This window comes from Cupressus sempervirens, chromosome 9 (genome assembly GCF_028749045.1).
Source record: "Cupressus sempervirens isolate cs-2001-9-10 chromosome 9, ASM2874904v1, whole genome shotgun sequence".
NCBI classification, from domain to species: Eukaryota; Viridiplantae; Streptophyta; class Pinopsida; order Cupressales; family Cupressaceae; genus Cupressus; species Cupressus sempervirens.
Genome location: NC_143126.1, coordinates 662,523,984 through 662,537,532, shown reverse-complemented (window position 1 = coordinate 662,537,532; position 13,549 = coordinate 662,523,984). Strand labels below are relative to the sequence as shown.

Below are 13,549 nucleotides of genomic sequence, written 5' to 3'. Positions count from 1 at the left end.
TATGATTTCAATTCGTATGGATTAGGTGGGATTCATTGCATCTAACCCATATTTTGTTTCCTCTAAAAACTTCTTGAATAATCCTCTTGAATTTGCCTAAAAATGGTTTACATAGAATTTTGTGCCACTAGCTCATCATCCTTATCTTCCAACTAGTTCACAAGATTCAAGGTAACCACTTTGTCAGCTTAGATTTGGCGAATTTTCATCATTTGAAATAATGTAGCAGCTCGACACTATTGAAATATTGGTGCTTGGTACATACTGTGTTACTCGGCATCAAATATATTTTTCCTAATGCTCGGCACCTAAAGATCACTTAGCACCTGCTAAGATTTTCTAATACTCAGCACCTAAACTTCACTCAACACCTGAAGATCACTCGACACACAATAGAATTTCTTGTTACTCAACTCTAACTAAAAATTTGCTCGGCTTCAACTAACTTGCTCGACACCCACTAATGATCTTAGTTCAACCTTTGCAGTCAACCTTGTTACAACTTCTTCCTCCAATGATTCTAAGTGTGATCAACCTCTATATCCTTGAGTAAGTTATCAATACATCATTGAACCATTGTCTAAACTAATCCTTGCACTTCACTACAACATCATAACTCAACCTTTCCCTTAGGTATTCTTGTTATATCTTGTTGATCAAATCCTCTTCATCAATCAACTAAGTGATAGTACTTGGATCTTATAAGCAAATGTCATCCCCACAAATAACAGGTTTGACATCAATGACAAAATAATGATTGAATACATTCTTTTAATAGCAATCTTCCTTCTTCGCAACAATCTCCCTCTTTGATCTTCAATAATGAGCTTTTCAATCAGATTTCCAACAAAAGGTATAGGATTTTGGTAGATGTTTACATATCAGAGGAATTAGATTTGATTGATGATTGGATAGAGAAAATTGCGGATAGTAATAAAGTAATGGAAACATTACACGCGGAGATCCATAGGCTCAAGAACCAAGCCCGAGAGCGAATTTTGGAAGCAGAGAGGCATTACAGTGATGCATGTTTAGATATTTTTGAAGATGAGGAACGAGAGAAGTTGTTGCTTGTAGAGGCAGTAGTGGAGAGTTTTAAGAAGATTTTTGTGGAAGCTGCTAATAATGAAGATATCCGGCAAGCTTTTAGAATTGAAGAAGCCTTATTAGAATTGGATACCAAACTCAGGGATTTCGCTGAGACTTGAATTGAGGTAGAAAATTACATCATACGATTACTAAGTTTCTCACCAACAATTGCATCAATGGAATTGAGGAAGCACTGCTCCTACTTTCATTGGTTATCCATTGATTTCTTTGAAAGCTTAACTCACAGAGGTGTTGTTTTTTGTAGCTTATGTCCGTTAGAATTTCAATTTCATGTTATTTGCTTTAAAGTTCTTGTTATTTGCTTTATTAACCCCATTGTTAGAATAGGATTTCATACTAGTTGCATTGTTAGATTGCATTCATAAAAAACATAAAAAAAATACAAAAACATAATTCTTTTTGCATGTTTTATTTTGAAGCAGAGTGCAGATTCTTCATTTCATCCGAGATAAAAAAATGAACTAGCAAAGGCCTCCTTTTGAACATTCACATTTATCTTCAATTGAGCGGATTCTAGTAGGTTGTAAGATCACCTGAAACCTTGGAGTTGATTCACAAGATTGATTTTTCAAGAGAGGAGTTTGCAAGAATTCCTGCCGTTAAGCATCGTGCAAAACGACAGCTCAACAATATCCTTATTTTCTATAATATCAAAATGAGGGTTGTTAAAACCAATTTTTCGAGGAAGTAAAGCATCTCAAAACCATTAATTTCATGATAAAGATCCATAACCATAAAGCTAATATAAATAAAACAAAAAAATGACGTAAGATACAATTCTTGATACCTTAACCTATTGATCTACAAATGTCATTAGAATCACTTCAATTTTGTAAGATTAACAATAACAAAGGGATCTCACGATAGGTAACCATGATGTGTGTCTAACCACATAATAAAATTTAATAATTTAAACTAAGTTGACTTAGGGGAAAATACCCAATAGCCACCCAAACTAACTTCACGCACCTAGAACTCCTAAACCATAAGTCAAAATTTACCAATTTTTTTGGTGTACCTTCATAGCTGGGTGAAGTGCTTAATGCTAAGGCTTTGGCTTTTGGATATTCATGGATATCTCTATAGGGATTGTGGAGCACAAAGTGATCCAAAAGTGTCATTTCAAAACAATCACCTGCTACTTGCCATGTTCATGCATAGTCTCTCATTCATAAATTGCTAATACTTGTGGCTAAATGTCTTAGTAGTTTTTATGAAATGTCCCAATAGTGGTGCACATATGGACTAGTCACCAAACAAAAAAGCTAAAAATTGATCAATTATTAGTACATGTGTGATCAATTATGAATACATATGTTTTCATTTTTTTGGGGCACTTTAATAATAATTGAGAGTATCTATGTGTAATTGGGTCATTTCCCCTAAATACTAAAAAGGAACTAAGGGTCTGTTTGGTTGCTGGCATTAGAGAATTTGGAGTTTGTTTCACATCCAAAATTTGTCAGATTTTGGATTTGTAATTCAAAATTGGGTTTTGGGAAAATAGTTGGACTCGTTTGGTTCACCTGAAATTTGATGGGGAAGATGTTTTTTCTATGTTTTATTCTACGAAACTAAAATTGGGTTTGGAACAATTTGAATTGTTTTTTTGTCTTCAACTGGTTTTCTCCAACCTTTTTAGTGAATATTTTTTTGAAGAATGTAAATAAATGTAAATTAGCTCTCCAATGATGACCATCTCAAATTGTGGGCAACATCGCGCTGGCCTCATTTCTCATGCAACCAACTCATTTGGAGCAATGATTTTGGTCATGGGACCAACTGCTTCTAAACTCTCTAAACTGCACAATTCCACTGCAAAATATAATAGAATATTATTTTTTTCAATCCTTAAAAAATGGAATTAGATGGAAGACTAGTATTTTGAATCTGAGATAGAATTAGAATTTTGAATTTTGAATTTCATTTTGTCATTTTGAATACAAATGCAGAAATTGATAAATCCAATATATGCAAATGTTGATTTCAATGTAATTTCACAAACCAAAAGAACCCTAATGAATAGAAATAAGAGAGAATGAGATAGGGCCTACCATGTGGAAACTTGACAATAAAAAAAACTGTGATATTGTTATTAGGATTAAACTATGTGATTTTGAATCAAACTCATTGACCCATGTTACATGAGTAGTGATTCAACATGAATCCATCTCTGATGAGAATAAAAAGGAACTAAGGGTCTGTTTGGTTGCTGACATTAGAGAATTTGGAGTTTGTTTCACATCCAAAATTTGTCAAATTCTGGATTTTTAATTCAAAATTGGGTTTTGGGAAAATAGTTGGACCCGTTTGGTTCACCTGAAATTTGATGGGGAAGATGTTTTTTCTATGTTTTATTCTACGAAACTAAAATTGGGTTTGGAACAATTTGAATTGTTTTTTTGTCTTCCACTGGTTTTCTCCAACCTTTTCAGTGAATATTTTTTTGAAGAATGTAAATAAATGTAAATTAGCTCTCCAATGATGACCATCCCAAATTGTGGGCAACATCGTGCTGGCCTCATTTCTCATGCAACCAACTCATTTGGAGCAATGATTTTGGTCATGGGACCAACTGCTTCTAAACTCTCTAAAGTGCACAATTCCATTGCAAAATATAATAGAATATTATTTTTTTCAATCCTTAAAAAATGGAATTAGATGGAAGACTAGTATTCTGAATCTGAGATAGAATTAGAATTCTGAATTTTTAATTTCATTTTGTCATTTTGAATACAAATGCAAAAATTGATAAATCCAATATATGCAAATGCCAATTTCAATGTAATTTCACGAATCAAAAGAACCCTAATGAATAGAAATAAGAGAGAATGAGATAGGACCTACCATGCGGACACTTGACAATAAAAAAAACTGTGATATTGTTATTAGGATTAAATTGTGTGATTTTGAATCAAACTCATTGACCCATGTTTCATGAGTAGTGATTCCATCTCTCATGAGAATAAATGGAACACCTAGCACTCATTGGATCTAAGCGATGCTCACACGGGGTGAAGCAACGAGACTTCTTAGGAGGTCACCCATCCTAGTACTACTCTAGCGTGACTCCGCTTAACTACGGAGTTTCCTCCATGGTCAAACCCAAAGCTCCGACTGCTTGTCTTTTATTGGGTTATTCTGTATACTGAACTCCATGGTCAAACCCAAAGCTCCGACTGCTCGTTTTTTATTGGGTTATTCTGTATCCTGAAATAGAGGAATTCTCCCAATTGAATTCGGTTATTTCAACCAACCTGAATATGCCAAGCGGCTGCTGTTCTGTGAGACACCTAAGCCAGAAGCAGTAGCTGGCACTTATAGGCGGCTCTCAGAAGATGAGATTTCTACCTAAGTGCGGATTTCCATGTTTTTGTTTGTATACTGGTTGCCTTCAAATGATCAAAAATTCCTGAAGAGTACTGTAGATAAAATATACCAACAATCTGTTGTTTTTGAAAATTTAAGGCTATGGATGGTTGGGAAAGACTGAACGTCGTAGAGGATTCCTCTTGCAATGGAGTATTCCATCTTATATTGAACCGCCCATCTCATAGAAACGCTCTGGATGGCCATTTCTACAGCGAGTTTCCTAGGGCCCTTGCAACCCTAGATGAAAACCCATCAGTGAGGGTCATTATTCTTACTGGCTCTGGCAAACATTTCTGCTCTGGAATCGATCTTTCTGTATTGGGCGCCATGTTAAAATCCCAGGCTCCAGATGAAGGCAATGATCAGGGAAGGCTTAGAGAAAAGCTGAGAAGAACTATTAAATATATGCAGTCAGCAGTCACAGCTTTGGAGACATGCAGGAAGCCTGTGATTGCCGCCATCCATGGGGGCTGTATTGGAGCGGGGGTGGACATTATTACTGCCTGTGATATGAGGTATTGTAGTGAAGATGCCTTTTTCTGCGTCAAGGAGGTTGATTTGGCAATAGCTGCTGATTTGGGCACTCTACAGAGGTTACCCAGATTGGTTGGGGAAGGTAATGCCATGGAATTAGCCTTGACTGGCAGGAAGTTTGATGCTGCTGAGGCTAAGGGATTGGGTTTAGTTTGTAATGTTTTTCGTTCAAAGGAGGATATGGAGGCAGCAGTGGGAGTTATTGCCAAGGGCATTGCTGCCAAGTCTCCACTTGCTGTCGTGGGAACCAAGGCTGTTCTATTGAAGTCCCGTGACATCTCTGTGGAGCAAGGTTTGGATTATGTTGCTACATGGAATGCTGCGATGCTTTTGTCTGATGATTTGAAGGAGGCCCTCACTGCTCAATTGGGGAAGAGGAAACCTGCCTTTGCAAAACTGTAAGTTTGTTTGATGAAATGATTCCTTCCTTAGACCTCTGGTATTCAAGGATTGACTATTTCTGCACTGGCTTTATAAGGGTTTGACCTTGTTATTTTCATTTGGATCTCCGTGACAAGAGCTCCATGTTTGATTTCAATATTGACTAGATAAGGTTGGAAATTTCATGGCTGTTTGCTCAGCAAGCATCTGTGAGGATTCTAAAACATTAGACACGATAATATATTGTATTGTCTGTGTTGTATATAGAACTGGAATAATGCATCCTGAAACTTCACCTTCAAGTATCTATTTGGTTTCTTGAAATATTGAAGCTGCAGTCTTGCTTTGCAGGTTGAAAATTTCTGAAAATTTGGAGGTCGCTTTTTGCATGATCATCTTTAGTATTATCTGTCTTTTTCTCCAATCTAGACTATTCTGCTTAACGTATGAGATCATGTTGATGTGGATAATTGATGCTGCTGGAAAAACAGAGTTTTTTTGGAAGATTATTTGTGTCAGTTTTTAAATTTTTATGCAAATAAAGTATGTAATTGAATATGCATATATCTTTAGGATTTTATTTTTTTTGTTTTATTCATTTGCCAATAAAACATGGTGTTTATCTAGTTTCCTTTCTTGTTTTTTCTGAGGCTATGAATTCTTTATATTTATCTCTCTGTAATTGTTTTTCTTCATAGCAGCAATAAATATATATTTTCAGAATTTTATTGTTTGAGAAACCTACAATTGGTATCAGAGCATCACATGTTTCAAGACTTCATCGTAGCAAACAGTTTTTCAATTCCAGAATTTAATGGGGCTGATTATTAAATATTGGGCAGTTAAGATGAAGAGTGTTTCAAGGCTTCATCATAGCAAACACTTTGCTGATTCCAGAATTTAATGAGGTTGATTATTAATATTGGGCAATTAAGATGAAGACATTATTGACAGGCAAAGCTTTTTGGGACATTATCTAATCAATGCATGAGGAGCGCAATGCTTGAGATGATCATCAAGTTAATGAAAGAGGACTTAAGAAGGAAGCTGAGGAGAAAAATGCAATGGCTCTATTAGATGGCTCTTGATAAGAGCTTGTTTCTTAGAATTGTTGATGCAAAGACAGCTAAGGAGGCCTAAAAGATTCTAGAAGATGCTTATTAGGGTAATGATCAGATTAAGGTTTTCAAGCTACAAAACTTGACAAGGAAAATTGAGAATGTGAGAATTTTGTGTCAAGAGTCAAAGACGTGGTTAGTAAAATGGCCACTTTAGGTGAAAGTATGAACCAAGAACTTGTGATACAAAAGCTATTGAGATCTTTGACTCCAAGATGGAACAATGTAGTAATCATTGTGGAAGAGAGCAGCAATAAAGATATATTTTCAGAATTCTATTGTTTGAGAAATCTACAATTGCTTCTTAGTACTAGAGATACTAATAAGGGCACATGGCACATAGCAGCATCTAAGTTTTCAATGAGATACATTGTTTCCTCTTAATCAAGAATACTAAAGGGATGATGACAAAAAACTTGTCCATAACTCTGAAGCTATCAGAAGTATAGACCCACGGCCATAACTTTGTAGCTACCGGTATAGATCCATGGCATAATAATCATGCATAGTGCTTGAAAAAGTACACCTTGCTACATATTATTACAGTAAAGCCAGATAGAGACACGATACATGATCACAGATTTAGAAAACAACATTCCAAACTTATTCATACATAATGAATCATGATTTATTATATGTTCAGGTAAAGACAGGAAAATTGCTAGATAGACCACATCTTTTCAAATCTGCCCTTATCAAAATATAAGATCTTCTCATTAAAACCAATAATAACTTGGCTACTTCAAGCTCTAAGAATAGTTTGCTAACTGCCTCTACTTGTGGTGAAGAAACTTGTATTGGTCTCACCTCTCAGTTAACTCACCTGCAAAAGACCAACAAGTAGGGTGATACAACAGTTGAGAGCATCTGCGGGTGACCATGATCTCTAGGATCTTTTCATTGTATATTGATACTTATTGATGCAGATTTCTCTGAGCATTGAGCTTGTCTTAAAAATCAATACTCTATTCATCCCATTCAAGCCTTTTCTCTAGGAATTGTATCAAACACACTCAGCAGACTGAAAAGTAAAGCTTGCATAAAAGATTTAAACTCTCATTAAACTATTCGTCAAGCTAAAAAATGAATACAGCATGATATGATGCTACAGCTAAAGATAATACTTCCGCACAAGACGTAATATTATGTTTGTATCAGAAAAATAATATTTTCAGAATATCTACTCTTCTCATTTACATCAGACCATGATTATTTCTAGATCTATCCTATCTCTTAAAAGTTAAAACACTTTAAGAAGCTCAAAAACTGTTCTCCAAAAATTAAAATCTGTGCATATAACTCTTTTTTTTCCCAGAAATGCATCCTACAAATAAATAAGACCCATTCCAAAAATGGGCGAATGCCCACTAAACCCTACAGCAATTACAAATTCAATAAAAGGAATCCACCTAGAATATTCTCCTAGCCCACTAAACCCTACTACAATTACAAATTCAATAAAAGGAATTCACCTAGAATATTTTCCTAGCCCACTAAACCCTACAGCAATTACAAATTCAATAAAAGGAATCCACCTAGAATATTTTCCTAGAATACCTAAATGGCCTGAAATCGACAGATGGCGAGACATAAATCATTCAAAGGGTAGTTACACCATATTCTTGATCTTTTCAAAAAAATTAAGCTCCTGGTATAAAGAACTCAAAAACCCTACTGTTACAGCCTGCCCTTCCACCATATTGGCTACTTGTACACTTTTTTCTCAAAATTTCTTCCTCCACTTCCAACCTCATTGGATCTTAAATCTTCTGCCTCTTCTAATACGTTCTCTCTCATTTTGTATCTGCTTGTGGATTTAGACCCACTTCTAGCAGTCTTCCTTTATTGAAAGCCATCATAGTTCTTCTCGTCATTGTCCAACCTTATATAGTGCTTGCACATAAATCATCAAAAACAAAAAGTCAAAGGGAATACACAATTTCCATGGGTGCTTACTCCTTGACATTGTGCAATTTAGGAATGCCTTCCAATTCTTCTTTGCAACTTGTATCTTTTCCATGGTTTGTTCTCTATCACAAGCTATCAAGTGTCCATTTTCTTCTTAGTTTATTTTACTTCAGTATCAAGTTTTGGTATGTACACAATTTCAGGCCCTTCACATTCCATCTTCACAATGCAATCTCTTTTAAGAGGTCTTCTTCTTCACCTTTAAATATGGGTCTTCCAAACATCTCCATCTCTGCTGCGGCTTCATCTCCAATGTGGGTCACTTCCACAGATGCTACCTATAGGGACACCTCTAGTGATAGGTTTTATTCTTCTTGATTGCAACCTTTGAACTCTTCTTTGCTCCCATTGTAATTATCAATATTTTCCCACTTTTTAATGGTAAAACAGCTGAACATCTTAAACCCACTCATCTTCTTCATCTTAATCTCATTCATCTATTTTCATTCTGTTAAACTCTTTAAAAATCACATTAAGAGCCTTTCATCTAATAATAACCGTGTCAAATTCTTGAGGGATTAATTTTTCCCTATTGTAGTAGCTCAATCACTTGGTTAATCAGCTCTGTAGCTCTAATCTGTGAAGATAACTTTTGCTTACAAGGTGAGTATTATTCTCACCAATCTTTTTCATCTTCTCATGATACTTGAATGTCTTTGTTAAACTGTCTTGATTCTTTTTCTTTGCTTTCCTATTAATGCTTTCTTCATACTGCTCCAACATCCACCATAATTTCTCCAACCCAAACTCCAATTTTTGTAGCTTCCTTTGTTTGTCTTTTGTTTTGCTTTTGCCACTTTCTTTATGTGATTTCTTCTTCCAACTTATATTTCTGTTTTTCACATCACAAAACAACCCCGCATCCACATACACAGACATACCCAAACACTTCTCAATAAGCTATCCAGAACTCTTTTCACAAATTCTTTAGTTCCAGCACGTTAGGATGCCCTGATACCAAAAATGGTGTATATTTCTCCAATCTTCCATTTTTTAATCTCTAATAACAATATTTTGTGCTTGCCATTCAAGACTCTTCTTTAAGAGCTGTACCAAACATGCTCAACAAACTGAAAAAGAATAGAATGTAAATTTTAAAAGGATATACAATATTCATTGAAATCTCCTCAAAGTTAGTGCATGAATATAGCATAATGTAATGCTAGAATTGATGATAATACTTGCACACAAATCATATAACGCATATATCAGAATTTTTTACTTACTAGCTGTCAACTCTATCTCATTCTAGAGTAGACCTGGATTATATCTAAATCTCTCCCATCTCCCAAAATCTTTTAAACAAGCTCCCAAAAACTGTCTTCCCTTTTTTCCCAGCAGTACACTCACAAATAAACAAAAATCCCATGGCGAAAATGGGCAAGTCCCCACCAATTTGCTACAGTTGTTACAAATTCAACAGCAGACATCCACAACAAATAGTTCGCTAAATAATGTAAATGATGAAACTAATAGGAGGTGAGATATGGTTGTAGATGCTGAAAATTGTCAATTGCCTACGATAATGCTTGTCACAATTGTTCATTTAATTTCATTGAATAATTTCATTATTCTCTTGCTATTAGTTAAATAATTTTAAATTTTTTACTTTTGTTTTTCTTCTAGGGTCTCAATCAATCTATACTTCAACATTCCCTAATCAAACAATTACATCAAATTTGTCTGTGATTTTAGATTAATCAGATTAATCAAATTCCCTTATTGAATTCCCCTGACTGATTAAATAATCAACCAAGTTTTTTAATCCCTTTTCTCCAATTAAGCTAAGCGGTGGTCTAAAGTTTAAATAATTAACCATTTATTCAATCCTCTTTTCATTTTCTAATTTCCTAAAAATCAGTGTTCCATGGGGATGCGTCCCCAATGGTTTTGGGGTCGTACCCATCCCGGGGACAAAACAGGGACATGGGGACAGATTTTTGCCATCCCTTGAGTCGTCCCCTATTTGGGAAATTTGGAAATGTCCCCGAAATGGCCAATTTTTTTTGGCAGGAAACTTGGGGACAGCCAGCAGTACCGGAGACGGTTTTGCCGTTCCCTATCCGCCCCTGAAACTGCTGGCCATCCCCATTTTTCCAGCCGATCTGGTAAAGGAAAACACCCCCAAAAAATCATTTAAAATTTTTTTTTGCTGTCCCCTAGTCGTGTTAAAGACGTAAGAAAAATATGCAAACCATATTTGGTCTATTAGAACACTAACTTTTCCACTCATTTTTAGAATTGACATTCATGCTAAGAGGAAGAAAAAAAACATAGAGCAGCAGCAACAGAGAGGAAAGATTGGGTTTAGTATTTACTAACTATTTTAGTTGGACTTCTCTTTATTTCATTATGATTTCATGCATGATACTTGGAGCCTTTAGGCATTTTGATTTTCGCTATATATGTATGTGATATTGTTATAATAGAAGTACTTAGTATTTGCCATTTGATAATATTCCATGTATTGATCTTCTAAAATGTCTATGGTGAATGGTTTATCAATGTTATGATATGCATATTTGAATTCTGTCTCTCTATATAAAAAAATCTCCTATGTTTTAATCACCATCCCCTAAGGTCCCGTCCCCTAAGTTTTGGCTTCGACCCGTACCTCTACTAGTAACACATCCCTGTCCTGGAGACTCCGTGGAGCATATCTAAAAATTGAATACAGGAATATTATTCAATTTACCTTTTTATGTGGGAGAAAATAAATAAATTTAATTTATACATCTATCCTCTCTACTTGCCTTTTTTCAACTCCACTTTCTAATATCACTCACACTAATGCAATCATAGCTGTCAATTTCCTAAAAATCTAATCAATCTCCACTGTCCAATAATCTCTCAATCTCTATTTAAACCCTCCCCATACCTCATTTTGACAACTATGACTTTGATATCTTCTTGCTTATCCATTCCGAGCTTTGGGATTTACTTGTAGACACTTGAAATTTGAGAGCAATTCAAGGAGAACAAGGAGAACACTGGAGGCTTTGTGTTTGGAGTGCAATTGATTTTGTTTGAATTTGTAATTTTGCAGTCAATTTCCATATACTTCATTGGTTTGATTAGCGTAATTGCACCAGAATTTGGGTTTTGTAGTTGGCTTTACATTTTTTAGTTATTTTCCTGGTTGACAATAGCCATTAAAAGGGCAGTTACATCACCTATTGTGCAAATACTGCCATGTAGCCTTTGAAAGGGCATGTACATCACTTATTGTAGAAATCATGTGACTACCTCTGCCAGAACCACTGCTGATGTTTCCTCCAGAACCTTGGCTGATAAGTCTTTTTGAATTATGAATAACTATGCTTAGTGGTCAGGCCCTCCTAAATTTTGTTTAATAAAAATCACTTGAAAGATCTCTGTCCTGTCATTTCTTTCTTGAATGGCTGGCAAATATAATGTTCGTTTTATCTTTATTCAATTTCATAAATTCTCTTTCTACAAATCCAGCCTTTATTTGGACCAAACCAACCCTCAGGCAAGGCTGGGAATGAGGAAAACATAAGCTCCCTCGAATACAAATCAAGCTAGTATCATCTATATTTAATTGAAGATAGCTTCACAGAATGGAAAAAATAGATGAAAACAGTTAATCTCGTATTATGTTATTCATTATTTCTACTTTTCAACAGTTGTGATAAACATTCTGAATAAAAACATGATACAGTGGGGGTTGGCCCCGCAGCACGACAGTGGTCGCGATCCCTGTGATAGTGATGTTATGTATTCAAAACCCAGCCCAACCCACAAACATTCGTGACAACTGCACAAAGAATGAGGACAAAAGCTTTGGTTTGCGTTTGTGCTGTTGATGACAGTTTGCATTTACATTGTGGACGTGTTTCATCAGTCTTGACCATGAATGCTGCAGGCTTCATCACTGGTGCTGAACCCTAGGGAGTCCTAAGGAGATTAAAATGGGAGGCACAAGGTGGTGGGCCCGCTGGCAGGGGAGAGATAAGGAGGGGAGCATTAGGGGACTTTTTATGGTGGGAGGGATAAGGTGGGCGTCAACATCAAAATGGTAGATTTCATGCAGGGAGATATGAGGTGGCTGCAAGACTACCAAGGGGAGATACAAGGAGAATTTGGAGCGATAAGGAAGAATAGACTACAGTATGAGACAAATAGGAGAGGCACTAATGCCTCAGACTTTGAATTGAAATCTCCTTGGGGATGGGGTCCTCCAAAATATTTGGAATATTACATAGTTACAGTCAAAAGTGACTATCAATTAAAACAAAGCATGCCACAGTCTGCACAAAAAGTAAAATATTAATATCAGGAATTAGGAGCACATTCCTAGCCAGAAAGTATCATTTTTGTTAATGAAATCTACCCACCTGCAGAAAATTCTCTTTAAAATCTATGGAATAGTTAGAATCACGAATTACACTTCTAACCCTCTTTGGACAAATATGTTATCACAAGCTCTTGCGTTACCAGCACATTTTAATTTGTTTCAAGCTAACTGAATTCTGCTCCTAAATCTTTTACCTATAAAATGTTTATCTGTTTGATTTTCAGTTTATGTGGTCAACTTTTTTACACTTTCCGCTCATACTGAGTCATCACATTGTACATAATCACATAATACTCAATGATTATTTACATACAATTTATATTTGGAGCTTAGAAAATCACATTTAGTTGCAGTTCCTACAGAAATACTGATGTGATTTCAGTCAATGAAATCTCATTGGCGAGAGAAATCCGCATTTATGAAAATCGAGGCTATATTTATTGCTTTTGTTAATGATTGTAGCTTTGATCAAATGATTCTAATCAATGCAATCAAATGTTTGGATGGCCTATCAGCCTTAAACATTTGATCTCTATCTTACTCTATTATTATCATGGAGCATTAGTATTATTGATAATAAAGTGTATATATATATATATATATATATCACATATTTTAATCATGATAATACCTTAAGAAAATATTATTTGTAATAATTAATGAGAGTTAAAGAGACATGTCTCTTAATATTATATACATATTCATTGAGAAGGTAACTTGAAACACACAAATAAAAACACGTGCTATT

General features: G+C 35.3%; 1 protein-coding gene across 1 annotated transcript; it reads left to right on the top strand.

The window, feature by feature from the left end:
• Positions 1-4,199: 4,199 nt before the first annotated feature.
• On the top strand, positions 4,200-5,766 carry DCI1 (delta(3,5),delta(2,4)-dienoyl-CoA isomerase 1). Its single transcript, XM_089801594.1, has one exon. It carries the CDS (start codon positions 4,582-4,584, stop codon positions 5,416-5,418), a length of 837 nt encoding a protein of 278 aa, XP_089657720.1. The 5' UTR covers positions 4,200-4,581; the 3' UTR covers positions 5,419-5,766.
• Positions 5,767-13,549: the final 7,783 nt, after the last annotated feature.

What these genes read in the sequence shown, in the direction of transcription:
- DCI1 (XM_089801594.1), top strand. Translation starts at nt 4,582, where the DNA reads ATGGATGGTTGGGAAAGACTGAACGTCGTAGAGGATTCCTCTTGCAAT.